This window comes from Puntigrus tetrazona, chromosome 7 (genome assembly GCF_018831695.1).
Source record: "Puntigrus tetrazona isolate hp1 chromosome 7, ASM1883169v1, whole genome shotgun sequence".
NCBI lineage: Eukaryota > Metazoa > Chordata > Actinopteri > Cypriniformes > Cyprinidae > Puntigrus > Puntigrus tetrazona.
In genome coordinates, this window is record NC_056705.1 from 37,801,351 (window position 1) to 37,828,504 (window position 27,154).

The 27,154-nt window shown below is 43.3% G+C and overlaps 1 protein-coding gene across 1 annotated transcript in view; it reads right to left on the minus strand.

The window, feature by feature from the left end:
• zfhx3b (zinc finger homeobox 3b) overlaps positions 1-27,154 on the minus strand; it is a 145,506-nt gene that overhangs the window by 73,561 nt on the left and 44,791 nt on the right. Inside the window, 2 exon segments of the mRNA XM_043243809.1 lie at positions 12,147-12,643; positions 15,394-18,484. Coding sequence (XP_043099744.1) covers positions 12,147-12,643; positions 15,394-18,448 — 3,552 coding nt within the window. The 5' untranslated portion in view covers positions 18,449-18,484.

Consider the following 27,154-nt stretch of genomic DNA (forward strand, 5'->3'; position numbering starts at 1 on the left):
GAAGGCAAATGGTGAACAGTACTGTTATAGTACACGAGAAGGTCCCTCAGCCCTAAAGAGAGAAGCAAGATTAAAATTACTTAAGATAACCCGAATGTTATAGAAGGGGGGTCGTGTAGTCCATATATGTCTAGCTTACTGTTTGCACATCACCCTGGTTTTATATTCGACTCGGACAGATGTCTTCAGACAGCCTGTTTAGCAGCGGCTCTCCCTGCGCTCGCACCCGGGGCACACCCTGTCCTGGTGATGGATTCCCTGTTTATTCAGCTATTTTTAGGACAAAAGGAGGAGATCTCCATGGAGAATGGTTCTCTTTCTCTACCATTACTGAGTTCGCTAACCCTCCCACAGGGGTCAACAAACAGCCCTCCTCCCCAAGCCGACTGCATCTGCCAGCTTGTGCACTTATTAATGTGTGAGCGGCCCGGGACTGGACACAGAACTGCGCATGCGTGCGTCCATACAAACATATGTTTACGCGTCACAGCTTTACCATGTGGTCCGGCATTAGCAGTCCCACGCTAGTAGTGACCCTTAATCGCCTACCCCCACCTTGGCCTTTGTGTAGGTCGCCTGGCTGGCTGACTGGAGAAGCATGAGCAGCTGTCTGCCGTCCTTTTCTCGGACAGGCTGTCTCTGGTGTCCGGACTCCTGCATCCGAACGGCGCTATACATAACATCACAGTGCATATTTCGAAACCTGACCAGCACCTGCATTCTGCCACTCAACCTGTGCTGCTCGACAGGGCTATGCAGTTTCATTAGCACAAAGACACGGTATTAAACTAATCCATGTGTCTCTCTTGCTGTGGCCGGAGCCCCGTACAACCTCAGCAGGGGCACCATTAGCCTTTCAGCGAGAGCGGCCCGATCTGAAACCCTGCCAATACGTCTGTTGATGTATGGCCTTGAGCTCTAATAGGTATAAGCGTGGCGTTGCGAGAAGCCAGGCTTTTCTATAACCGATACAGTTAACTTTGATCTTGTCTTAGCATGGCTTGTTTATAAATCAGCCATGCAAATATTTATGAGCTGGATGGAAGAAAATGGCTGGTCTGGTTTATATCCCTGGCCTTCTATTCTTCCATGCCGCCCCTTCCTACTCCCTCCGCTCCTCTTGTGTCGACAAGGACGCCACAGTGGTGGGGTGAGAGAGCACAGGCCCCAGGCCACATCTATCATGACTATGTCGTCCGGCTTTATTGGCTGGTCATGGAGCGCGGGTCAAAGGCACTCCAAGGGAGGGGAAATCTTGATATCCAGGAGATAAAGAAGAGGATATCTGAAAAGCTCACACACACAAAAAAAACTTGACAGGTGGGCCAGTTTTTATGCGGTCCTCTACAGCTCAGTGTGGGTTTGGTCTAGGCAGGGTGAGGTCTGAATCACCTACTGTAGAACTCGATAAATAAAACAAGACTGTGCTCGATAACTATTGCCTTTTTGCTTGCTCCCTGCACACCTATCTGTTTCAGCCTGCAGTGCACACAATGGGATGGCCCGCTCTGGCAGATGCACAGGCTTTAATTGCTCCCCCCAGTCCTGACCTCTGCTCCTGATCACCCTCTGATATACAGCATCTCTATTAAGCTGGGAAGTAGGTAAATATTCTCCTAAAGACCCTACGTCCTAACGGCACTAGTGAAAATGGAGGAAAAAAAAAAAAAAAAAAATCAATGGCCTTTTTTCTTTTGTCCTTCGCCAACTCTATTAGTTTTCCTATTTTATCTGATGTCGGGATCCAAAAACGCAGAGACCGGTGTTGATGAGGAGAAGGTGCAGCTGCACGGACCTTGCTTTGATGCAAAGCTGTATACATCACTTGTCTGGTTCCTTGAGAAATGTGTGGTTATGTCGTATTGTAATTAAAATCGCTTGCGATGGAGTAGCGAAATTTGCGGAGAATGAAAATCATGCTTTTATATAATAGATAAAGACATTCTAGCATTTTTAATAAATAGCCAACGGTCAAATTATTGGGCTCTGACTCAGTTATAAAAAAAAAAAAATCATACAGATTCAGAGTTATGTCTTGTTAAGCTTGATGACAACATGCAATGTGGATACAAATACGCAACACTGTATGTGTGCTGGAGTGTTTGAGAGTGCGAGTGAGTAAAAGGGGGGCAGTGGTGATGGTAGTGGTGGACTGGCTTGTCGATCGATGCTGTGATTGGCAGTTAATGGCTTTTCCTGTTCTGCCTTCGTAACCTCGCTCTGATGGCTGTTGCTTCTGATCAGAGATGGCAGATTGCGTTTGATTTTTGTATATAAAGCCCTGACTTTTTGGAGATGGCTTCATCATGTTAAATCATTTAAAAGTTAAGTTGAATACTGGGAATTCCTTTCTACCCAGGCACAGAGGTGAAGCTTTAGCGTCTGAACAAACCATTCGACTTCTCAATAAAAACGAGAGCAATGATTTAACATTTTCACTATTTAAAACAGCCTGCTTCGAGTTTCATTGTACAAGTGAAAACAATAGTAAGTACAGGACATCATCTACTCACGCAGTAATTCAAAGGACCAGTCTGTCACATTGTTCTTTAATGAAAGAGCAGCTAGTGAAAACAGTTAGAATGGTTAGAAATTAAATGATAAGACACATTTTTGTGCTTTTGTGATATAAAACAAAAATGTACTGAATATGAGGGCCAGAGGAATAATATCTAATGAGATTTTAAATAAGTTGGCTAACACCATACACCCTGCTTTATTCACCTGATTTCCCATAAACTTCAGCAGTTTTTACAGTTTTGAAAGATTCCTGAAGCCATAAAACAAAATGAAGGAACCGATTAGAGGGAAGGCAGATTGGAATTACAGACAATATATTTCTGATTGAAATAACGGAGACGTGGATCTACCATTCACAGCATTTCTAAGGCCACAGCTATTAAAGTATGCACTAGGATGTGGGTAACAAGATCCATATTAAAAAGGGTTCAGGTCACCCAAGAGCTAGGGATCTCATAACTCTGAATGTGACGCTCTAGCAGAGGGCTAGATTTTTTAAATACTAGAAATCTGCTCAGTCTAAACACAGAACAAAAATGTAGTTCTGTGAGTTTGTATATGCATGTGCATGTGTGTGTGTGTGTACATGAACCCACTGGGACCAGCCAGTGCTGAATTAATACACACATGCCGCTCCCTTTGCAACATCAACAAATATTTAATAAAGCCTGCTTCATATAACTCATTAATATGGCACTCCCTCTCTTCTCTCAGTGCTTAATTTAATATAACAATAATTTGAATAATAATTTGCATACCAAGATCTTGTAATCTTCTCTAGTGGCAAAAATATAACGTCTCCCTGAGACCTCGTTTATTCAGTAGCAAAGACAGGCTTTCTGGTTCAAATTAGCAGAACAAGACCATTCCAACCTAACGAGTATAAATTAAGGAAATTCCTTCGCAGTGACAGAGATAAGCCGTTCAAACGAGCGATCAAGTCTGCGGCAGCCTAATTTTAGGCCTGGTGTTGATTGAACGTGGTGATGCTGTGGGGATGAAGAAAGAGAGAGAGTTGGGTTGATCCTGTGGGGAGTGGGTGGAGGAATGTGGCGGCTGTGTTGAAGACTTCCTCCGCTGTCTCTGTGTTCCATCTCTGCGCCCACAACGCCAAGATCTCCACTTCATAAATCAGCAGTGCTGTTTGAAAAATTCTTCATGATACACAAATGTGTGAAACCACTTAACAATAGAACAAAAGTGTTTCCCCTACTTTCAGCAGCTGCAGCTAGTAAAATAAGGCACCTCTGAGAGGCTGACCTCAGAATTCACCTCATCAGTGGGAGGGGTTTCATAGAGAGAAAGCCTCAAAGAGAATGCTGGGATATATATCTGTAAATGTTTGTGTCTTAAACACTAGGTGTCCTGTATGGGCAACCAGAGTTTGAAAGCAGAGAATGCAAGGCTTGTAAACTTGCAGTGAAAGTTTGACCTTGAAAAATGTAGTGCTTTCTTTCTGACCCTCTTATTCTCTGTCTCCTGACAAACATTTTATTTTATTTTATTTTTTATTAGTACACAGGTTGAGAAAGAAAGAAATAACTAAAGAAAGGAAAAGCTTTTGGGGATAACGTACTGAACTAATTGAGTCATTTCCTGATGACTTCACATTTCAGCTTTTTCAAACAACAAACCATCATCTCCATATATTACTGTAGAGCCTTTATCCTTCATTTCCCACTTTTTTATTTAGTTTCTCTTGGTTTTCCCCCTCTTTACATGCATAAAAGCACATGATGAGAAAACAAGGTGTGAAATGATTTTTTCCAGAGGGGCCTCAATAAAAACCATATGACACCTCAGGCTGAACTGCTTAATTACAAAGGGATGAAAATCTGTAGTCTGCATCTGGTGAGAACATTGCCCCCATAACACTGATAGATTTACAGCTCCCAGTCCTAACCTTGGACTCGAGTGCATGGCAATTAGGCCATGCATAAGACGCCTCAATGGATGTCCATCTCAGTGGGGGGAAGTTTTCTTTTTTAAACCTCAGGCTATAGTTTTAGCATTACTTAAAGCCTGATATCAAGTAAGCTCTAAGAGTTGTTTCTTAACTAGCTAAAACCAGCAATATTCTCTTGGTCAACCCATTCCACAACAAAAAAAAACTGCCATCCTGTATTAAAACCACACTGCTGATGTTGAACAGCATGGCTACAAATATGACCAGTATCTACAGATCATAAGCCAGTCTGGACCAGCTTGTAATGCGTATCCCAGCATTCCAGCCTTTCCACAACGAACGCTCTAGTCCAGCACTTTACTAGCTTGCTGTGGAGTGGACCGTGATCGCACACAAGTAAACGCTCCTGGGTGTCCAGCACAGGGAAGATGTAGATCTCCTAATTTCAGCACAACATCGTTGTGAATATTCAGAAGAGAGACATTGTCTGTGATGAGGGGTGAGTGAAAAACAGTGAGGTCCAAAGCCTCATTTCATGTGTGGATTTATTTGTCCCAAGACTCTCTTCAGCAGCCCAAAGCTAAACACAGTGTGTTTTCCAGCGCTCTGCCTTCCACTAAGCGCCGAGAGCAGCCTTGTGGCCTGGGCCACTCACAGGCCATTAATCTGGTTGCTAAGTCACTGATGTATTGATGCTGGTGAACCAGTAAGCCTGCCTGTTGCTCTCTTTACCACCCACTGTCTTTCTCCCAAACACTCTCTCTTACTTCTTTAGCCTCAACCAGTGTCTGCCTCAGAAAAAAAACATACCTGCCTTGATGCTGTGGTCACGTTCTATGAGAAGGCTCGGCCTTACCCATCCAGGGGCTACGGCATGATTCAAGGCTTTGTTTGAGCTAATTTGACTCCCATTTGACTAACAAACACATGTAAATGTACAAAAAAAACATACATCAAGCTGATCAAATTAGGCTATTAAAGGGTATTTTTGAAGACTGAGCAAACACACTCACTGCGCCTGAGAGAAGTTTCAGGTGGAGGAAGGAGATGAGGAGCTTCTGATTAGAGGGGTGTGGGCTGAGATTGCAATATAAATTATACAACTATAATATATTTTACAAGACTGAGGCTGGCACTACTAAGATAAAACATTGATTAAGGCATGTTATAAAAAGGCAAAGTTGCTAAAAATCTGGGCTGGGAACGTAAAAGTCAAGAGGTTCAAACCCGGGGTGTAATCCATAAATGCAAGAAAAGCTGAGACCTATCAACATTGTGCCCTTGAGCAAGCCACTTAACTCCAGGGGGATTGTGCCTGTAGTAAGTGAACTTTTAAATCGCTTCAAAGCATCTACTAAATGTCAAATAACTACATAAAAAGGAGTCAGGTCAGTCCTACACATTTATTGCACGGCAGTGTAACTGCACTCCAGATAACTCATCAATTTAAAAAGATTAGCTAGTCAGTGTGATCATTCCTACCTTTGAAGAACTTTTGTTTTTTGTTATATCTTTATAACTTCCACTCTTTACCCTTTATAAGGTGTTTTATAAGACAAAGATATTTAGCGTACTAAAAAGAGATTTACAGAAGGAAAGGTTGCAAACATCAAGAGAAAACAAGGGGGAAGAAAGAAGATTTGGCTGGAGAAATGTTTAGTTTTCCAGGCTGGTTGGATTAAAGCTATTTAACCTTAAGAAGAGAGCAGCAGAGAGGGACCACCCACCAGCTTGTGACCCATGCTGGTTTATTTAGAGCATGATGGGTATTTGCTTTGTTTATTAATTTTAAAGAGACAAAGAGCGAAGAAAGATGTGTGAGGGGAATGAGTGAGACACATACAGGCGGGAGAAACGCAGATGGAGAGAGTCCCAAATATAAGGTGAAGGTAGGAATATGGCTTTAAATCACAATGGGAATTTCAAAGACTAAGGTGATTGAGGTGTTTTGAGTGTTTTTTAAGCCTCTATTCAAAGCAGTCATCTCTTGAATTCTAGTCCACTAGATATAATTTAAAGTATCTTGTTCAATGTATTTAACTGCAGGCAAAAACTTGGAAATTTTATGGAATAACTCTACTCAATAAGCCACACAATTTGTGGTATCAGTTATGTATCAGTCTGTAGCAGTTACGTTCCAAAGTTTCAAATACTTCTGCCTAAGTCTACATATACCTTACACAGTACCACACTCTTGCACCTTCCTACAGTGGCGTAACATACTCTCTGATCCCTGCGTACACCCCAGTCCCTCATCAGTCTCCAATCCCCTGTTTGTGCTGATCAGGCAGCAGATAATAGGATCAACAGCTTCCTTCAGCAGTGGCAGGAGCATTGCTTAGTTGCTCTTGTCTGGCTGCCCAAAAAGAAAGAGAGGGGGGAGAAATCAAAACAAACAGCTATTACAACACAATAATATCTGCTCCTCAGCCTCTGCACAAAGAGATACGCTCTTCTGCAGTGTGTTTCCATATCCCTGTCGCTCTCTCCCAACTTACAGGACAACATAGGAAAACTGTGCATGGCCTACCATGTGTATCTGGTTGGCTGCTGGTCCCTCCGTTGAATGCACACACAATACACACACACACACACACACACACTTAGGGGCATATGCATGTGTAATCATCAGCTGCAGCTGTGCGATGGGTCAGCGCCTGGCCTTACTGAGGTGGGGGCTGAAGAAGTTGTGAAATTCCTGCAGACTTCCAGACACAGCTTTAAGCCCGCCCACTGCTTTACAAACCAATGACGTGCTACGCAACGCCCCTCCCACGCTAACGGACAGCTCTCTCAGCAAAACTTGACTTCTCTTCTGGGGAAAAGCCTTCCGCCCCTTGTCTTAAAGGGAGCAGAGCCTCTGTTTGGCTTCTGTGAGGCAGAGTTCAACACCCTAAGGACAAGCTGGTGCTGACACAGATCTACATCATTGAGATCTTAGGATAAACAAATAAATACGGCGCATACAAATCCAAAAAGGTCTTATAATTATAAACCTGGCCTCCTATACGTTATATGAACTGTATCTTTGACTGGAGGGAGGCAGGATGTCTCAGTAGCAGCTCTGTGGAAATAGAATGGGCGCTTTATTAGCGTGGTACTACCGGTAAATCAAAGCTCAGCCCTTCCTGGAACAGCAGCAAACCTTTTTTCCCCACTGAGCACTATTACTGAACAATCACAGGCCAGCCATGATAATTAGCAGAGTATCTCCATTTAAACGAGCGCCTCTCTCTCACTCTATCGCTCTCAGACCTGCCCCCCTCCCCCCCATCATCTTTCTCTCCGTCTCTTCTCTAACTGATGTCTAGAGGGACTTATGGAGTTTGGGTGTGGCGCTCTCTCTGGCATAGAGGTTGAGCTTCACTGTCCACAGATGAAAGATATAACCACGAGCCGTACCAATAGTGGTAAAATACTCCCTTGCGACTTTAACTCGAAATTACTCTGCACTTTTATTTGATAATAAAAAACAAACACAATCTTGCTGGAGCCAGGGCATTCTCAGTCTATTTGTTTTTGATGATTGGAGTCTGTTGTTATGATGAGGATAAGTCATGATAAAAATCATAATTATTAATGGAGGGGGTCTGCATCACTGATCGGGATTCCGTTGTAAAAGGTAGAATGATATCTGAGAAGCGAATTAATACCTTTCAGTACAGCCGCTATGGCTAATCCCCTTCTACGCATTACTGTCTGTTTTGTTTTACTATGTTTTTTCTTTGTTTTCTCCAGAGTGTAGACATTTTCCTTCCTCACGCCCCAGCTGATCCGGTTGGATTGCACTGGAGGGAAAAATAAGTAGAGAGAGTCCAAAATCCAGACACTTTGCACTGGATCCTCGGCTGCGCTTGGAGCACAGTCAAAGCGCTGTTAGCATAGCTGAGACACATCAACATGTGCTACAGGGTTTTGTTTGCAGGAGTTTTGGGCAGTAATGAACAGATGACCGAATGTGTGAGCATGTGTGTGTGTATTTGTACATGTAGGGGGAGTGTGTAAATGTGTGCAGCACACAGTTTGTATAGTTTGTGTGTTTAATGGAGCGAGACCAGCACACTGGTGCTGGTGGTGCGGGGGTGAATGTTATGAGGCCTTTCTTGGGTAAAGATTCCCCATGTGATAGTGACGGCACTTTCTTCCTCTCTTTCCACGGCCAAGCGGCATCTGGAGTGGATTTTGTGCGAGCAGACACCGAAGAACATGATTACATTCAGTTAACTGTGCTCTAAACTGATTATGCATGTGCCAAGCTAATGGACTACATTTGCAAGAGGAAAAATAACATCCAATCAATCTCAATTACCCCAGATTGTACCGGCCCCTGAGACAAGGAAGGTAGCCAGCCCGAAGCTCCTCCTCTTCGCTTGAAAGGCCTGCCTGGAAGACCTGCCTCTCTCCATCCTGTCTGAAGCGGAGAACCAAGTCTCAGACTCAAGACTGGCACGAGCACAGCCCAGCACCTGAGACATGCTTACTCAGCATAAAAAAGACCTCAAATATCAAGAGAATATTCTCTACAGATTGGTGGTGTATACTTGTACATATGCGATAAAACTGAAGGAAGATATATGGACACTGAATGGATGTTGAAAAAGCATTAGCAAACAAGATAAAATATAGGGCAGTCCACAATACCGAATTGTAAAAAGTCTTATTTTGACAGGTGGTTTGGTACTGTTAGTCAAAAAGGAAAGGTTGCAAACAAGTTATTATATTTTGATGAAAGATTACTAAAGCAATATTTAAAGCGCATTGTGAAATCTGGAATTCGTATTACGAAAGCAATTAGGGTTGTTCTCGAATTCATCTGACTCATTTGATCATTTTTGACTTTCTCTGACTCTGCAAATCGAAAGTACCAGCAACAATTTAGAACTTGAGAAGCCTAAGCTTTGTCATGACCTGGGTATTGTTCTACAGCTCATCTGCAAGTGCTTATGGGTGACCATCTTGACATCATTCACGCCACTACAAAGAAGCTAGCGGGAGGGAACTTGGAGGGAGTAGTGGAAGGTAAAAGTTCATCTGACATGAGGAGCAAGACTGACTGACGGGTGTGTCTGAAACCAGAGAGGAAATCTGTCCTGTACCCCAGATAGCGAAGTAAGGAAGCATCACCCCTGCTGTGCAGTGGTCTGTGCGGTTAGGACGATTCTCCCAAGCTCTCCAAAGGCTTTCGGAACATTCCAATCCGTGGGGTGGTGGGGGAAGGTGTATTTTTAGAAAGCCCTAATATGTGCCGCATACCACAGACTCTCAAATTATCCCATCCAGCTTAGCCTTCAGTTTAAACCTTCCTTTTTAATTCCAGTAATTACAGGCTCCAATTTACGGAGCTGTGCACACAAAGGGCCTGTTTAATGCAAACCAGTTTGATTTGGGCAAAGTGTCCCAAGGATCTACCACATCTTAAGGCCTGTTTATGCTGACTTGATGATTTATTTTGTCCCAGCAGGAGGTCGAAAAATTTTGCATTTTGTATCAGATTTCATTTGGAGGGGATAAATAGTGTTTTTCATTTTCCTTTCCTGTTTTACCACTTGTATAGTCAGCTTAGCTGAGCTAGCAAATCATACTGTTGGTGTCAGCCAGTCAGTATGTCTATCAGGACTATAAATTCACTGCAAAGTGAAGCCTGTGTCATTGTGGGGTTAGAAACCCGTGCTACAGCAAGACCTCAGCAGCAGCATGTGCTTATCGTCCTCTAATCACATTTGTATGTCATGAAATACAGCTATAACTCAAACTGTGAATGTCTTAGTTTGCGGGTAGGCCTGTCGCCACTGATGGGAGCTGCTTGCTTACAAGGCTGATGCTGTTGTCAGTCAACTCTGTTCTCTCTTCCTCTGTTCGGATCTGTGGGGCTTTTAGGGCTGAGGAACCATTTTAAGCAGCTTAAAGCTTACAAATTATCATGCTTGGATGTGTCGAACATTTCTAATCTGCCACAGAGTACTGAACATTCGCAGTTAGGCGGACTAGTCTCTTCTCTGCTAGCCCACTTTCTTTAAAGGGAACAGCCATGGTGGAAGGAATATTACAGTGTTTCTAATATTTTACATCTAACAGTAGACCCGATTAATGTAAGTATGAGGTGGATGCTGGAATTTCCAGCTCCACACAGCCCAATAAATAACAGTTAGCGGCTAGATAAGGTATTTTTCTGCTATTTCTCGCCATTGACACTAAAACTACTGGTTCCTCAGGTCCCAAACCCTGCCTGGAGCTAAAATGAGGCCCATGACTACAGCAATGTCTCCACAGGTCAGCCAAGCACGTTAGGAGTCTTGTGTTACATATTTGAATCATTGTGGTATTTGTAAATACGCTCATTGCGTGTTGCAGCTTGAGTACAGTAGACAATCTCAGCTCAGGCTTGTCTGCTTTTATCACCAGATGCAGAGGAAGCTGGATTATGGCTTTCCCCTAATTACCATTACAAACTAGTTCATTGGGTGCACAGCTGACCAAGAGCCTGTCAGCCCAGGGCCAAGGTAATGACAAACTTTGACAATGCTAAAATACCTCTGACTGTAATAGGTCCACTTATGGGAAACTTGCAATACAGTCAAAGGTGATTTTATATCCTTAACAACACTTTTATACACTTTTATATACTTAACAACATGGCTCCAAAATCACTTTCCTTTTTTGCCGCCCTCATTTAGTTGGTACTGGCAGAGAAAGTAATGCTAACCAAAAGCCAAACAGCTATTAGGCCACTGTTTTAGGCAACATTTGGTAAGGTTATTAGCCAATGATGTCTGACCTTACCTTTTTTTTCTCATTGAATATTTTGAAGTATGTTATGTAGGTTGAAAATGAAAGACTTGAAAAAGAAGTGTAAATAAAGGTCGAGTAAGCATGGGCAGTGATGTACAGCTCAAATGGGTGGTATGTGAGTCAGTATCTCATTGAGCATGTGAGAACAAGCGATAGAGAGAAAGAAAGGGAGAATTAGGGAGAGAAGTCCCTGTGTGCAGTTGTGCCAGTCTAGGTTAAACACAGCCTGAGCTAGGCTCGCAGACACACAGGATAGGTGCCTAAATGGAATCAGGCCTGTTAGATTTATGGCCATTTGTTCAGAGAGTGTTCATCCATTGGCTATTATGGAATGATTAGAGTAGAAGGTGAAGCTCCAAGTCCGGCGAAAATCAATACAGCTGTCGAGAGCGATTCTGCCCTTCCCACTCCGAACGGTATTAGCACCAAACCTCTGTCTCTTCACACTTCTTCATCCTCTCTTCCAGCAATTTCATCAGCTGCCCTTCTCCCCACCCTGCTGACCTGCCATGTTCCTCCCTCCCTCTAAGTGCCCCTGTTCTCCCCTCTCCATTGCATGCGCATTAGACCTTAATATACTGCACCGGGCCATCACTCATAGTCGGCAGTAGAGACAGAAAGAGCTGGTCGATTCAGTAGCACAGTAGGCAGGAGGTGTGTTTAAAACCCATAGAAAGTGTAACACTGCACGCTAACCAGAAAGATTGAAGTTGTCCTAACTTCCCCTCAACAAGCTACTGGGCATTTTGTTTTCTTGTTGCAATGACTAGCGAAATCTTACTGGTTCAAAATTTCCCTTTTTCTAGCTGTATATTAAACTTATTTTTATTATGATATTGCTGAACAGCATTTTTGCTTCCAGTGTAGACAGAAAAATACTTGATGTTGGAAACTGGCACCAGATTAGTGTAAGGCTATCAGAGTCACTCACCTTGTACAGCTTGAGACTGGCCTCATGGCGAGAGTTGACCGTGTGCATCCTCAGTTTTTCCAAGCTATTGGTATAGTAGTCGCAGGCATTGCATTTGAGGTGTACAGGGTTGCCAATGGCCACGCACTTGAGGCGCCACTCATTGCCCTTGCCGCCCTCCTTGATGTGTGCCACCAGCTGATACTTCTGCACGTGTTTGTCAGTCTTGCAGTGCAGCTGAAAGTTGGCCTTGAGCTGTGTGGTGTAGTGGCACAGCTTGCATTGGTGCGAGTCGCCCACCACCGCTCTCCACTCCTCCTCTGGGAGCGAGCGTTCGGCACTCATGTGCAGGCCCAGCACGTCCAGGTTGTCGGTAGTGAAGCGGTTGCACACGGCGCATTGGAAGAGTTTGAGGGATGGGTCGCTGGTTTGGGATAGGCTTTCACCCAACGTCATGAGCTCCTCTGAGACCAGCTGTCCCCCACCCAGGCGTACATCCATTGCAATGTCCCCTCCAACTGAGAGCAGAAGACACAAAATATGATCACTGATCTGTCCAACAGAACATCGGTCTTTCACAAGTACACTGTCTCTTTTTAACACCAGTTATCCATTCATTTTAATCTGTGGCAATAAGGGACATATGAACACATGGTCCAACACAATGTAACAGCGACGGATGGGCATTTCATCTGTGCTGATTTTCCCTCCCTCATTTAAACTTCCTCAAGTTACAAGAATGTCCTGGGAAACAGGGAAAAGGTGCATAGTTCAGCCTTTTAACAAAGAGTCATGTTTGTCTGTGCAGTCAAAGTGGATTTGCTCTCCAGGATAATGTGCATGTGTGTATTTATCTGCATAATTTTATTAAATCAAGATTATCCTTTTCTTTGAGCTCAGAGAAAGAGTAAGAAGAGAGAGAGTGGAGGTGTGGATTTACACAGTCCTGCACTTTCATAGCCATGCCATTAAATCAACTCCAGAGTCTGTGAGCAGAGGCACAAAAATAAAGTTATTCAATCATTACCGGAGATCTAAAGAGCTCCCAAGCACACATTACTGTAAATCAACTACAGGCATTTTTTCACAAAATAATTATATAAAAAATTAGATCTTCCTTGTTGAAGTCTTGGCTCTTTCACCTTTCATTGGGAAGAAATCAATGCAAACCCTTTCTGTTTGAAGTGTTTGTATTTTTTTTGTAATAATGTATTTTTAAGAAATAAAAATAAGTTTTGAGAGAAACTATATATTCAACAACACAAGCAAGAGGCATCTAAGAACAGCTTGGGGAAGACGCTAGAGGCTGAGATTTGGAGACAGGGGATGCATAGAAGCTGTTGCCTCAGTTCACTGATCTTCAATCTGTCACTGCCCAGATTGAGAGCACCCGCTGAACCAGTATGGCTTTACACTAAATTAATTCCAGCAGCTCCTTTTATTTATTGGGGCAGCATGCGGCCTGCTCATTTCACCATTACCTCCAGCTTTTAGTGCAGGGACAGAGAGACCTTTGGCAATCTCCTTCAAATCACTGTCAGATCCTCCACTCTGAAGAAAACAATTTTTATTTATAATGCTTTCTTTTAGTTTGTTGATTTTTTACTCTTAATGCCCTCTCTCTCTCTCTCTCTCTCTCTCTCTCTAGCAGTTTATGGGGGGTTTTGTTTTCTTTTTGCCTTTTAAGATTTGTTCAACCTCATCTTTTTAGTACTCTTACAAAGTGCATCAATTAAGAAAGACATTTTATTTTCATAAACCTGTTTTGTAAGAGAATATTTGTAATTTTCAGTGTCAGTTGATATCAATGTTTAAGTAAAACAGGAAAGATGTTTATGGAAAAAGCATTAATCTGAAAGGATTTACAAGTTCTACATTGCAATGACCAAAAGTGTTTAATTATGATGACCAGAGCTAAGAGATTTAATTTGCCACTTATATGCAAATAAACAAATGTGATAATTAGTAGTGTGAGACTTTAACTATATGAAAGCACACAGAACATTTTACAATAACACAACTGTTCTTTGTAAGTCTTTTGTCTTGTCAATTCTTCCCTGTAATATGTTCATTGAACATTCCCTCACCAGAAAACCAACCAAATAACTAGAGGAGGGAGGGTAAAAAAGAATTAGTCACAGCAATCAATTCCTGTTTGTGTCTTTGAACTGGCAACTGTTTGAAACAAGTCTGTGCAAATTGTGGGCCTGTAGCTGGCATGCCAAATTCTACTATGCTGCTGAATTTCCCTCGCAAGGCCCCTTTTCCTTCCTTTTTTGACTATGGTAAAGTATATAGCTGTAATTACAAAAGCAGGAAAAAAGGACAAGCTGGTATGCCCGTGGTAGATGCATAGTACTGACATGAAAACAGTGATGTTTAGTATGTGCCTAGAGGACAGGGCCATGGGGAACACTCCCCTGGTCCCAGCCAACTCCGTCACACTATCTTTCACAAGAAACACAGGGGCAGCAAAAGAGGGAATTTCCCAGCCAAAGTGACCCAGATAGAATGACACATAGAGGATGCGTAAAATAAACCAAAGTTTGAGTGTTGAGAAGATGTGTGTGCCTGTCTTTCCCACTCGCTCACTCCCTCATTTTGTTTGTGTGCATATGTCTGTGTTGTGGAAGCTGAAATCTGCTTGACTAGTAAGCACTACTTGAACAGGCTAAAACCACATCCTCATAAATCTAATGTACCAGCTACGCTTTTTTAATCTTTCAGCCTTTACACAAACAATTTTTCTTGTTTCAGACATTAAACTAAGCATGATGTCTGCATTAAATAATCATGTCTTTATTTGAAGAGAGCTACATATTGAACATGTTGTCACAGATTTTTTTTCATTATGCTGTAAATCAGGTTAAATAACTGTCAATTCAAGACTGAGATGTACACCTTTCATAAAGCACGATGACTTCTCCCCCACACTACCCACATTTTATTTTCTACAGACTTGGCTAAGTGGCCCTTATCTCTTTGCATCCAGACACTTGCTTAAATACTTTTTGGCCTTATATGTACCTATTGCTTATTTCTTTCTCCCTCATACACCTTGTTTAAGAGAGTGAGTGCATGTTAAACATGGAATGTGAGGGAGATATTGCAGCAAAAATGAGTTTAAAAACTTTTTAAAAACAGGTGGGAGAAAAACAGAAATTTAACACAGAATAAATAAAAATCACGCATAAAAGTCAAATAGGAAAGGCATACTTTAAACCCACATAAACTGCAAAATGTGTTACCTCTAACTCGTTAAACTCACCTAGTGCTGGGGCTAGAGCCGCCATGTTGGGGTCCAGATGAAAACCACCAAGCAAGAACTGGGCATCAGCTCCAGATGGGTCCATCTTAAGGCCCGGTGGCAGGCTCATGTTTTGAGTCAAGTAGTATTGGTACAGCTCAGCCTCTGAGGGTGAAGGCATGGCGCCTAGACCAAGCCGGCCATGCTGCATTTGGGTCATGTTCTGCTGAAGCAGCATCATGTTGTGCATGTGTTTCTCGCTTGTCATGTGGATGCGCAGGTTACGTGCTACATTGGTCTCATAGTCGCACACCTCACACCGCCAAGTAGGCTTGCTTTTTGGCTTAGTGGGTGAAGGGGCACCACAGGGCCCTGCCATGTGGGTGGAGGACTGGGCAGGATGATGGTGGTGACTAGGATGATGGCTAGTGGCCTGGGTGGCAGAAGAAACAGGCACCACCCCTCCAGGTGCATGCCCAAACACCTGTTCGCCAGCGGTCGGAATAGTTCCTCCATTTTGTAATGTCTGCATGTTGTTAAGATGCTTGTCAGACTGCATATGAATGCTTAGGTTGCCTTTGGTGGTAGTGGAATAGTTGCAGACCTCACAGCGGAAGGGCTTGTAGCCACAAGTGTAGCTCTCCCCACGGGCAAGGCGAGGATGACTTTGTCCACTGCTGCAGTACACACACGAGCTTCCAGAGTCAGGGTGCTTTTCCTTCATGTGGGCCTCCAAGGTCTGCTGGTATTTGTAGTGCCAGTTACACTTGGGACACTTCAGTGTCTTGCACGAATTCCGCGAGTGCATCATGGTCATATGGCCACCCAGTGAGCGAGAGGAGCCTAGGACAGTGTCGCACTTCGGGCACTCCACTCCGCTCCCACCACTGCCCCCAACCCCGTGGTTCTGGGCGCACTCGCTCATTCCTGACATGTCACAAGCAGCTGTGTGATGGAGGTGCGTGTGAGCATTGGGTGAAGGGTGCAGGTGGTGGTGATGGTGGTGAAGGTGGTGATGATGGTGGAGGAGGGCACCGTTGTCCTCGTCTCCTTCTGCTGGGCATTCATTTGGTTCAGGAGCTGTGGCACTATCTCGATTGGCACTTTCCTCAGCAGCAGCATTGGACGCAAGAGGGGAGGACGTGCTCGCAGAGGAACATGCGGCCCCATCCTCTTCGCCCCCTCTGCCGGCGACTGCCGCCATTGCCGAGGGGAGGGTAGACCCCTGGCAGTTAAAGCTCAGAGAGAGATCTGAAGTTCTCCCTCCACCGTCTGCAGTCATCCCGTCCTCTGACCCTCTGATAGAAGAGGAGGACATGGAAGCAGAGGCTTTGCTGCTGAGTGCGGGGCTGGCTGCAGAGAGACAAGCAGAAGGCTGGAGAGCGCTACTAGGCATTAATAAAGGAGATTTGGAGATGCTTTGGTTTGAGACAGCCGGTTCCCCCACAAATCCGCCACCGCTGCTGCTACTTCCACTACAGGCCACCGCAGTGCCTTCGTCCTCTACCTCTTCATCCTCTTCTTCTAAAAGAAGCTCATCCTCTTCGTCTGAGGCCATCTCCCCTCTGTGAAGGAGAGCCTTTCTTTCACAGGTTTCTGCATCCCCATCCTCCCCTCTATGAGTCCCCTCTTTTCCCACAGACCCCTCTGTTCTCCTACCCTGCTTGGACAGAGTGTTGGAGTCTTTGGCTGGGCCTGGGGTTGAGGTAAGGGAGGGCTTGGGGCTGCCAAGACCCCCCAACGCAAGGAGGGCTTGTTGCTGGAGACCCGAGTCAGAGTCTTTGTTGAGGAGGCTCTCACCTCCCTCACTACTGCTTCCCCCTTCTAAATGAACCCCACTGAACGTGCCGTAGAAGCTCTGGCCTGAGTTCATGGGTACCAGGGTAGGCGGTGAAGGAGAGTTTTTGTTTTTTGGTTCTAGGAAGCTAATGAGTGGTTCTTTGTCTTTCCCAATGCCCTGTATAATCGCCGATGCATGCTTGTGGCCTAAGAGCCTGCGCTCGTCCTCACACAGGGTCATGCGATGGTCATGGACTGCATGAGTGACAAAGGAGCGTGCGTAGCTGAAAGACAACTTGCAGAGGAAACACATGAGGATGGGTTTGCCTTTGCCATAAAGGGCCAGGCCGTCAAATTTGGAGAAATCCACGTTGTTGGGAACATCTTTGGATACGCAGGACTTCTTGGCAGACCCGTCGCTGTTCAGGTAATCCTTGTTGCTTTTGTGCCGCACATCAAAGACGCGGAAACTGTGCAGGACAGGACTGAGGCCTGCCAGGGTTGAGGTATTGGGGAAACCTTGGTCTGAGGAGCCGAACCATTTTCCGAAAGACGAGGCTATATGAAACGTGTTGATGATCTGAGGGTACACAGAAGAAGAGGTCCCCGCAGGATCCCCTGCTTTTCCCCCACTGGGGAGAGAGTTTGAAGGGAGCAGGCCTGGTTCCATGCTCCCATCGCTTTGGATCAGCTGGCTGAGACTCTCCACAATGTAGGCAGAGCCATCAGGCTGGTAGACTATCTCTCCAGCCAGGTTTTCCACATCACTACTCTCCTCTTCCTCCTCTTCCTCTCCTTCTTCGCTCCCGCTCTCTGTGGCTCCCCTCCGATGGGAGGGCTGTTGCCGCATGAGCATGGGCATGCCCCCTCCACTTGGCACCATAGGTACACCAGGGAAGGGCTGCAGACTAGGGAAACAGCTGTCAATCTCCATTTCATCCAATTCTTCCAAGTCTTCGTCCTCTTCTCCACAGCTCACTCCCTCCTGCTCCTCCTCCTCTAACCCCTCTCTTTTGGGGTGCAGCCGTCTGGTAGTGGAATTATCACCGTGAGCCTGTGATAGCGTTTGCTGATGCTGTTCTCTTACAGCCTCGCGGGGAGTGCTTGGATTCTGGAGCTGGGCTGAGTGGGGCGCAGAGAGAGATAGGGGCTCCAAGGAAGGGGGCTGGTTGCAAGGTGGGACCTGTGCGTTAGGGTGATCGTTCCAGGGTTGTGGATGGTGCTGCTGCTGGGAGGTGGCGGAGGAGCCAAGCCCATCGTCTGTCCCAGAAACCACGGGAGACTCACAGCTTTCCATGCTGATGCCTACATGAGGCGTTCATCGCATCCAGGCCTGAAGAGAAAGAAAGAGAGAAAGAGAAAGGTTTAAAATATTGCTCGAAACGTGTAATGTCTCAGAACATATGAAAAGTACATAATAGACATCTTTAATGTGTTCTTTTCATTGTTTCTATTCAAGCTAATTTTTATATGAACATTCAACCACACATACAAAGCATCTTGATAAATGGTGAAGCTATGTACATATATAGTGAGTGGGGAGCAGCTTAATGTATAGTAGATTAGATGAGAAACAAAAGTGTGAGATATAATGGTGGAAAATGACAGAGTGCTCATTAGGTTAGATTAGGTACTTAAACACAATACCTCAGACAAGCACTAATAAGGCAGCTCAGAAGCCTCATCCTGTCATATCAGCCAGTTACTATCTTTTATCTAGACCTTCCACACAACACCCGGAGTCTGCTATGTTCCAAATCCTGCATACATTTTTTTTTTAATTAACATTGAGTCTGAGAAACACAGTAACAGAATAACTTAATGGATAAAAAAGCTCCATTGTGCTGCTAATTAGACACAGTGAAACCCGCCATCAGCACATGATCCATCTCGCACCCGAAGAAAGAACTGAAGGTTACAAAAATATATTAGCTACGCTGTTTTAGGACCTCCATTATAGAGAGATCCCACACACAGAACACACTGCATGAAAAGATCACGCCCATAAGATGCATTTAGTGGATAAGTATGCATATGCTTTTTACAGCAAGCATTTGTATTTATGTATGTAAATACAGACAACATAAAAAGAAAGATTTGTTTATATTATTTTTGCAAGCTAAAAATACAGCAGCAATGTTGGTACTCTAAATTCTGTGTATAAATCTAGCATCCAATAACCTGCATGCTTAGCCTGGTTTTAAACACTCCTCTGCCTCTGAAATAATAAATGAGAGCCGAACTTTCTAAAGGGGAGTGCTGCCCCGAGCAACGAAAGAGCCATGAGCAGGCCACAATTTCAAGCAGGCGATAAAGGAGATAAAATGATAGCGAGAGATACTGCTGAGCTAATAATTTTAATAAAGGGATGCAGGCAGCATTGATTAAAGGGGGCAACCGGACTGAAACCAATAACTCTGGCCTGCCCTTTCACCCTCCATTGCTGAATATTACATGAGCAAAGTTTCCCGGCAGCAGGCTAACCACCGCGTCCTGCCTGATTAGCGCATTCGCTGCGTCTACTTGATTTATTTACTTATTTACTTACGGATGCAAATTTCAGCAGTGATCAGACACTTTGTCTGCAGCCCCACCCCCACTAAATGTATTAACATGAGAGCGTTTGGCTGGGGAGATTGATAACGTTTGACTCCTTCTTCATGAATGTCTGATTAAAATTTGACACCCCTCAAGCCCAACCCACAAAGCCATCCGCTCCCTCTCCCACCCATGTCATACAGCGACCATGGGTGGGTTTTTTTGTGCTTGTATGTTTTACTGCCATTATGTATTTTGCTAATTGTAACTGTAAAATTCCACTTACATTTCAACAAAATTATCTCCAGAATTATAGTACTAATAATGTGTACACCCAATAAATAATTAGGTTATTATTGACTATTAAAGCATGAAAACAAGTACACTGACAGTTCCGATACAAAAGGATGCTTCATCATTTAAATCAATCAACAACAATATGTTTGAATTCAATAACTGACAAAAGTCCAAAAATAACATTCCAGTAACCTGTTCCTATTATGACCCCCTCAGCGTAATAGAAGGAGTAGAGAAGTACTTAAACTGTTAAACATAAACAGCTAAAACATTATGACTCAGGCAATCACAAATGGTCATTCCTGAAAATCTGCCATGATGCGCTTTTCATTTAAAGCAAATGAGATGGCTTCCTTTAAAGAATTAAACAGTGCTAGAGAGTGGCGGCCCAAGCTGTCTGGGCGCGTCTGCTGCTTACAGAAAACAGGATTGCCCTTTAAAATGGAGATGGTCTAATTCAATAACCTGCAGTGGTTACTGATGTGCAATAGGATTGTCTGGAGTCTGCCAGTCGCAGATGGGCGGGCAGATATAATGTAGTTTGTCCGCTCAAGGTCTGCTTCCGAAGCGACACCTGTTTAAAGAAAGGGAATCTTTAATCTCTCTCCTACACTAACAAAGGTTCAGACAGACAAGCAGATGCATACAGGAAATGCATATTAGGCATTTCTCTCACCAAGTCAAACACTCCATAAAAATATGTATAAAACATCAGTTTCCTTTATATCCTTAACATTCTGGAATCAAGGCCTCGTCTACATTAAACAACCCTCTCTACGAAGCTGTGAGCCAGGAATTCAAGTGTTTCTTATAGGGGCACAGAAACTCCTCTCAACTGAAATTAAGCACAATAGAAAACATTCTCTCTTAACCTGCCAAACAAAGTAAATAAGGTTTCTAACGATTAAAAAAAAAGAGTGCAGTACATAATGAACACTGTCAGAAGCTGGGTCTGGATGTCATTTAGAGGGGATAGAAAATGAGATAAGTTTTTATTTATGGGCCTTTTCATTTGGTGGGATTTACTGGCTGAGCAAGGAGGGAATTAAAGGCTAAGGACCCGTCTGATTATAAGCACGCACAATCACCTGCCCAGGGGCCAGGCCTCCAGAGGCCCAGCGCTCCCTACCCTCTCCTGGGGAATTAACTCCTGCTCGGCCCCAGCTGAGAACCGCCACGGGGTGAGACCTGACCCCCACGCCCCACCCCAGCACCCCTCAATACATAGAGAACGTATCCTTCCAGACACTTTCAGAGGAAGAAAAAGGCTTCATCATCACCTCCCTGTGGTCTGCAGCAGGCCCTGCTTTTCTTTTCTCCATCTCGAGCCAGATCTAGCCATCGCACAGGCCGGCCACTACAGGGTTAGGGCGCTTATTGAAAAATCAATGGCATAAATGCTAGGCAAGTTACAGGAAGATGTGGGAAGGGAAGGTTCCTATTGATAAAGCAAGGAGGGCCTCCTGATACTGAGCAGGGGGATGTATTCAGTGAAGCTGGGTGAGAAAGCTTCATCTTTGAAGTATGGCCAATTAAATCGCAAACATATGTAGAGAAACTGTTCATACCACTACTGCATTATCAATCTTAAATGTTATAATGTCTGAATTTTGCTATGCTTAAAACAAAACAGAAACTACAACTTAAACATAACCACTGAGCGGACAGTATATTGTGTTGTAGATGACACTTTTAGCTCAATACATGTGCAAAACACATGCAGCATTTCTGCAGCGGTGTCCTTTATTCATATTGTTTTCATAAAATAACACCGTCTTACTCTTCGTACACCATTTGTGTCAGCCAATCAAAGCAAAGAATCTAAAAGTACAGTTATTCAATAGATAAAATTATAAATAATACTTATAAAAATAATAAATATAATTAAAAATCTAATATTTTTCAAACAGTGTGCTGATAGTGGTACACATGCTAAAAAGGTTGATAATAAACAGTTACAGAGAATTACAAAAAATATAAAAGATATGAATAAATATTAAATATGAGTGTGTTTATTATTATTATGCACACACACACACACACACACACACACACACACATATATATACATATACATATATATATATATGTATATGTGTGTGTGTGTGTGTGTGTATATATATATATATATATATATATATATATATATATATATATATATATATATATATATATATATATATATACACACATTTATATATATATATATATATATATATATATATATATATATATATATATATATATATATATATATATATATAAAATGCCTCATATGTTAAATGATTAAAAACATTAGTGAGAAAATGTCATGACTCATATAATTCAAAAGCACTTCTGCAGAAGTTCCACACATGGGTATTTTGAGTCAGAACCCATTCAGTATCAGCTTTATTAGCGTGCAAAGGTAAACAGAGAGGACTGAAAAAATCCTCCACCTCCTTTTCCTCGTCCTGAACGTTTAATGTAGACGCAGCGACACTTCAGAGGAGTTGCTGTGTCAGAAGGCAAAAAGTCACCTCAGGTCGATGGCACTCTGGCTGTAAACACTGCTTCCCGTAAAATCAATGATCTTTAGTTCAAGCTATCAGTCTGTGCAACAGAAATAGCAGCGGCTGTGATGAGACTGAGGCTGTGGAGAGAGGGAGGAAAAACGAAAGAGAGAGAGAGAGAGAAGGAGAGATCAGTGCAGCGTGGCTGTGGGTAAGGGATGAGAGAGCACAGCTATCCGCTACCACTGCCAACGCGACGCTGAAAACAGGACTAAACGCTGGTTCCCAGCATGCACTGCTCCCAGCGCCACAGCCATTAGCGAGGGAGGCCAGAGCGCTCTATACCTGCACGCTGGCACTAGTTAATAGATTATGTTTGTTGTGGAAATGGGAGGTACTCCTCTGTGACTTTATGTAACAGTAAACATCTGCAAACTCATCTGTTACTAATTGGTCTCTGGCCTGAACACAAACGAATTGATTCCGAGGTATCAATAGCGTTCTCTGTTCTAGGGGCTGAAACTGAATCTTGGTGATAATTTTCGCTCTCGGGTAACAGCATAAGATCTGTAAATGCAATCAATGTAGCAAAACAAAGGGAGCGTAAAAATGTTTTCCTGACAAAGCGTGGTGATGCAACGTCAGGCTGCTTTTAGCGCATTTGTTTGGCCGATGAAATCTGGAGCGGGTTCAAAGGCAGCTGAAGGGGAATCCGCGCGCTGGCAAAGTGGCTCATCACTTTTGGTGAGTGCGAAAGAAACAGGCTCCTCGGTGTAATTAGAAGTGGTTAATTAGCTGTGGGTTAATTACTCAGTTCGGAGGGGAAAGCTGGCAAAAAAGAGCTGGTGGGGTGGTAGAGAGAGGGGAAAGTGGCGAACACGCAGCAGGAAGCTCCCAGTCTCCTGCCAATTAGCAGGCAGCATGGGGGGCTGGCGGAGGAACGGGGCCGTGAGTACAAATGAGCTTCACACCAGCCCACTCGCAGCCACAGAGCTAATACCACACTCAACAGATCCACATTCCCCTATTAAAAATGCATACTGTTGGAGATTCTCCGCTCACTGTTGTTTTTGGTAAGCGCTTCCATTTGCCCGACAGCCACTCGTTTCTTCTCAACATCGTATGCAAAAGCTCTTTTTTTCCTCTAGAAAATCCAATACCATCTTATTATATTACAGGTATATCATAGCGCAGGAATATTTATTGAATTACAATATACCTAACATAAAATGAACCACATTAAAGTAGAACAAAAATAATAATACGTGACTACGGACCACAAAAACACTCATAAGGGTCAATTTTTCAAAATTAAGATGTAAATATCATCTGGAAACTGGATAAATGAGCTTTCCGTTGATAGGTGGTTTGTTAGGACAGCTATCTGAAAAAAAACGCTTATATTATAAATCCTTTACTTTTGTCCAAATGAAGTTCTTAGCAATGCATATTACTAACCATAAATGAAGTTTAAATGTATTTATGCTAGGAAATTTACAAAATATCTTCTTAGAACAAAATCTTTACTTAATAGCCTAAGGATTTCTTAGCACGAAAGAAAAATCTGTCATTTTGAACCATACAATGTATTTTAACCATACAATGTATTGTTGGATGTTGCTGCAAATATACCTGTGCTACTTTTTTGTGGTCCAGGTTCACATATAAGATGAAATAAGGGAAGTATGTTGTTTCCAGAACGGTAAAATAAATTTTGTTTTGGTCCCTGCATGCTGTCTTTTTCCCACTCTTTTCTTAACAAGTCTTACAGTAAAGTAATAGCACATTATTTGCCTCCACCTTCCCCAGTGGTTGGTTCAGATAAAGCTTTGTGTTTTGTAAGTGCATAAATTATCCCAGGGATAAAGGTATTGATGTATAATCAGAGATGGGTGATCATGTTCGTGCTGCAAAAAGCCCTCCATTCACCCCCAGGCACATTGAGCGCGCACAGCATGCTCCACAACACAGGAGGGAGGAGTGGAGAGAGCCTACTTACTTCTCAGAAAGAGAGAAAGAGAGTGCATTTGCCTGTTTTCCTCTCGTGAAGAATGTTGTGTCTTCATGTGCCTGCCTGTACACTTTGCATTTGCGAACTAGATCAATTCTAACAAACAATTAATTACAGGTTGTTTTCTTCACACGCATACTGAAGGCGTGTTTAAGCCGTGCTCGCTGCGAACCCAACAGATAAGTTTTTGAAAAAAAAGACCACAAAGCCTTCTAATTTGATGCTTGCATTTTCAGAGGTAGAGCGAGAGTTTGTCTGGCAACAAAAACACACAGACCATAAGAATATCAGGCTGCATTTCCAATAAAGGGTTATGTGGGTGTGTGTGACAATAAATTTGGTTAAAAAAATGGTCAGAGCTTAGTAAAATTCAAGAAAATCAATTTACCTAGCAATCTAGATGGGGACTTAACCTTCACTATGTGGTCTTTGAAATACTCATCTCTATCTCTAAGCCTAAAGTTAAAAATAATATACACACACGTACACACACACACACACACACACACACACACATACACACATACACACACACACACACACACACACACACACACACACACATATACATATATATATATATATATATATATATATATATATATATATATATATATATATATATATATATATATATATACATATATATATAATGGGGTTTTTTGTACCTAAATTTGCAGTTGGGTAGGGTTAGTATATATTCATTTAATACTACATTTAACCCTAGGATTAGTAAGAGACAAGTAATTTAAAAACCGCAGAAGTTAAGGATAAGTCCCCATTTAGATATCTAGGTAAACATGTGAGAGCGTGTGCGCTTATGTGTGTGTGTCAAAGGCAGCCAGGCCCAAAGGCTTTCATTTTCATTAATTATCAAATCTCCTCTATTAATAGCTCAAGGAAGCGGCTCTCTCCTCTCTCGTGAGGGAGTGAGACAGAACGAGAGAGACAGACAGATAGAGAAAACATAAAAGCGAGTGTGGAAGGTTAGAAGAGAAATATACAAACTACAGATTTTTTTTTTCTTTTCTTCAAGCACCACGCTTATCAGTCTTGTGCAAAAGAGGATGGTTGACTGGGTCAGATAGAGAGATTGAGCTCTGTCAACATCTACATAATGAGACCACCATCCCCTATGCTTCCCCCGACTCCCTCATGACACCACTGATTTATTATACATATAAGAAAAATTACATTTCATCTCCTATAAGGAATTCGGCCATCTGAGTCAGCCCCCATCCCCTTCCTCAATCACTTCCTCCTCAACTTCCTGATGTCCAAACACCCCCATACATACCCTCACTGTTTCATCTCTCCTCTCACTGAGGCTGCAGTTAAGGCAAGTCGACCGCAAACACGGTTGTTAAGATGATCAATACCATTGAAATATTAAACCTTAAAAAGCCGCATTATTGATTGTAAGGCCGATGATAAAACTGTTCATTATCATAATCGCTGAAGCTCCATGTAAACGCTTGAGAGAGGGACTTCAGCTGCACACACACTGCACGGGACACTGGATTTGAGGTCTATATAAGAGCCTTAGTTGTATTTTTCCACCTTGCAGTGAAGTCATAAAGGATCATTTTCGAGTAACGCCACAATATGCTCTTCAACTGCATGTTGAGCACCTGAGCTTTAACTCAGGAATCAGCATCAGGCAGGCTGAATAGAGTTGGATAACCTGTCTCTAATCCAAGGTCTTTTTAACTAATCTGGAAAACAAATACCTCAGTAATGACCCAGTCCTGCACCTGGTAAAACAGAGCGACGGGAGAGACAGCACCTGGAATTAGCCAAATATCCCAAGTAGGGCATTCTTAAAGGCGCAGACACCCTTTGAGTGCTCCGCCAAAACAAATCCAAGCTATCAGGTGTCCCGAAGTGACGAAAATCATAACGCAAGAGGAGACAGGCTCACTCTTGGGCTTAACAGGCTGTGTCAACAAGTGTAAAACTCACAAACGGTCCAGGCTCTAAAAGTTACAGGCTAGCAAAGGTGGCACCGAAACATCGAGAGCTTTCAAGGCTGCCAGGCAGAGGAGTCACGGAGAGGCCTGGTGTTTTGTTAAACGTTTAAACCCGAGGAGTGCGATACGATCCTTCTGGATGGCACGGGAGGCCAGACTACGGAGGAAACCTGAGCGAAGAGGGCGACAGCTGTTCTGGGTTCAGGAGGCAGAAAAGCAGTAACGGGGAGGAGAAGACGCAATCGTCTACATGTCCTGCCCTGACCGTGGGTTTTCAAATAGCGACCGAGGCTCTAATACCGGCGCAAAGGCAAGCACGCTCGCACAAACAAGGGGGATTAAAGGGCGTCCCAGTGAAACCATTCTGTGGAAGTGATTTCTTCGCTCTAATTCTTCAGCGGGATATCCTGGATAAATAATTAGAGGCTTTCTTTGAAGACCCTACACTGCATCTCCATTCACTCTCCACTTCACATTTGCTAAAGTCATTAATGACAAAAAATTTGGAAAGAAAGTACGAACTTTTTCTCTGGTACACAAATACTTCTTTTATGAGTTCTGGCCCAAATTCCTCTCTGCTTAGTTAAATCTCTTATCCTGGGAAAGAGCCGTGCTTGCTTTAAGCAATAAACCTCAAGGGAGGATGGCTTTCTACTGCACACCCCAACCACCCCCGACCCCCTTTAAAGAATTAT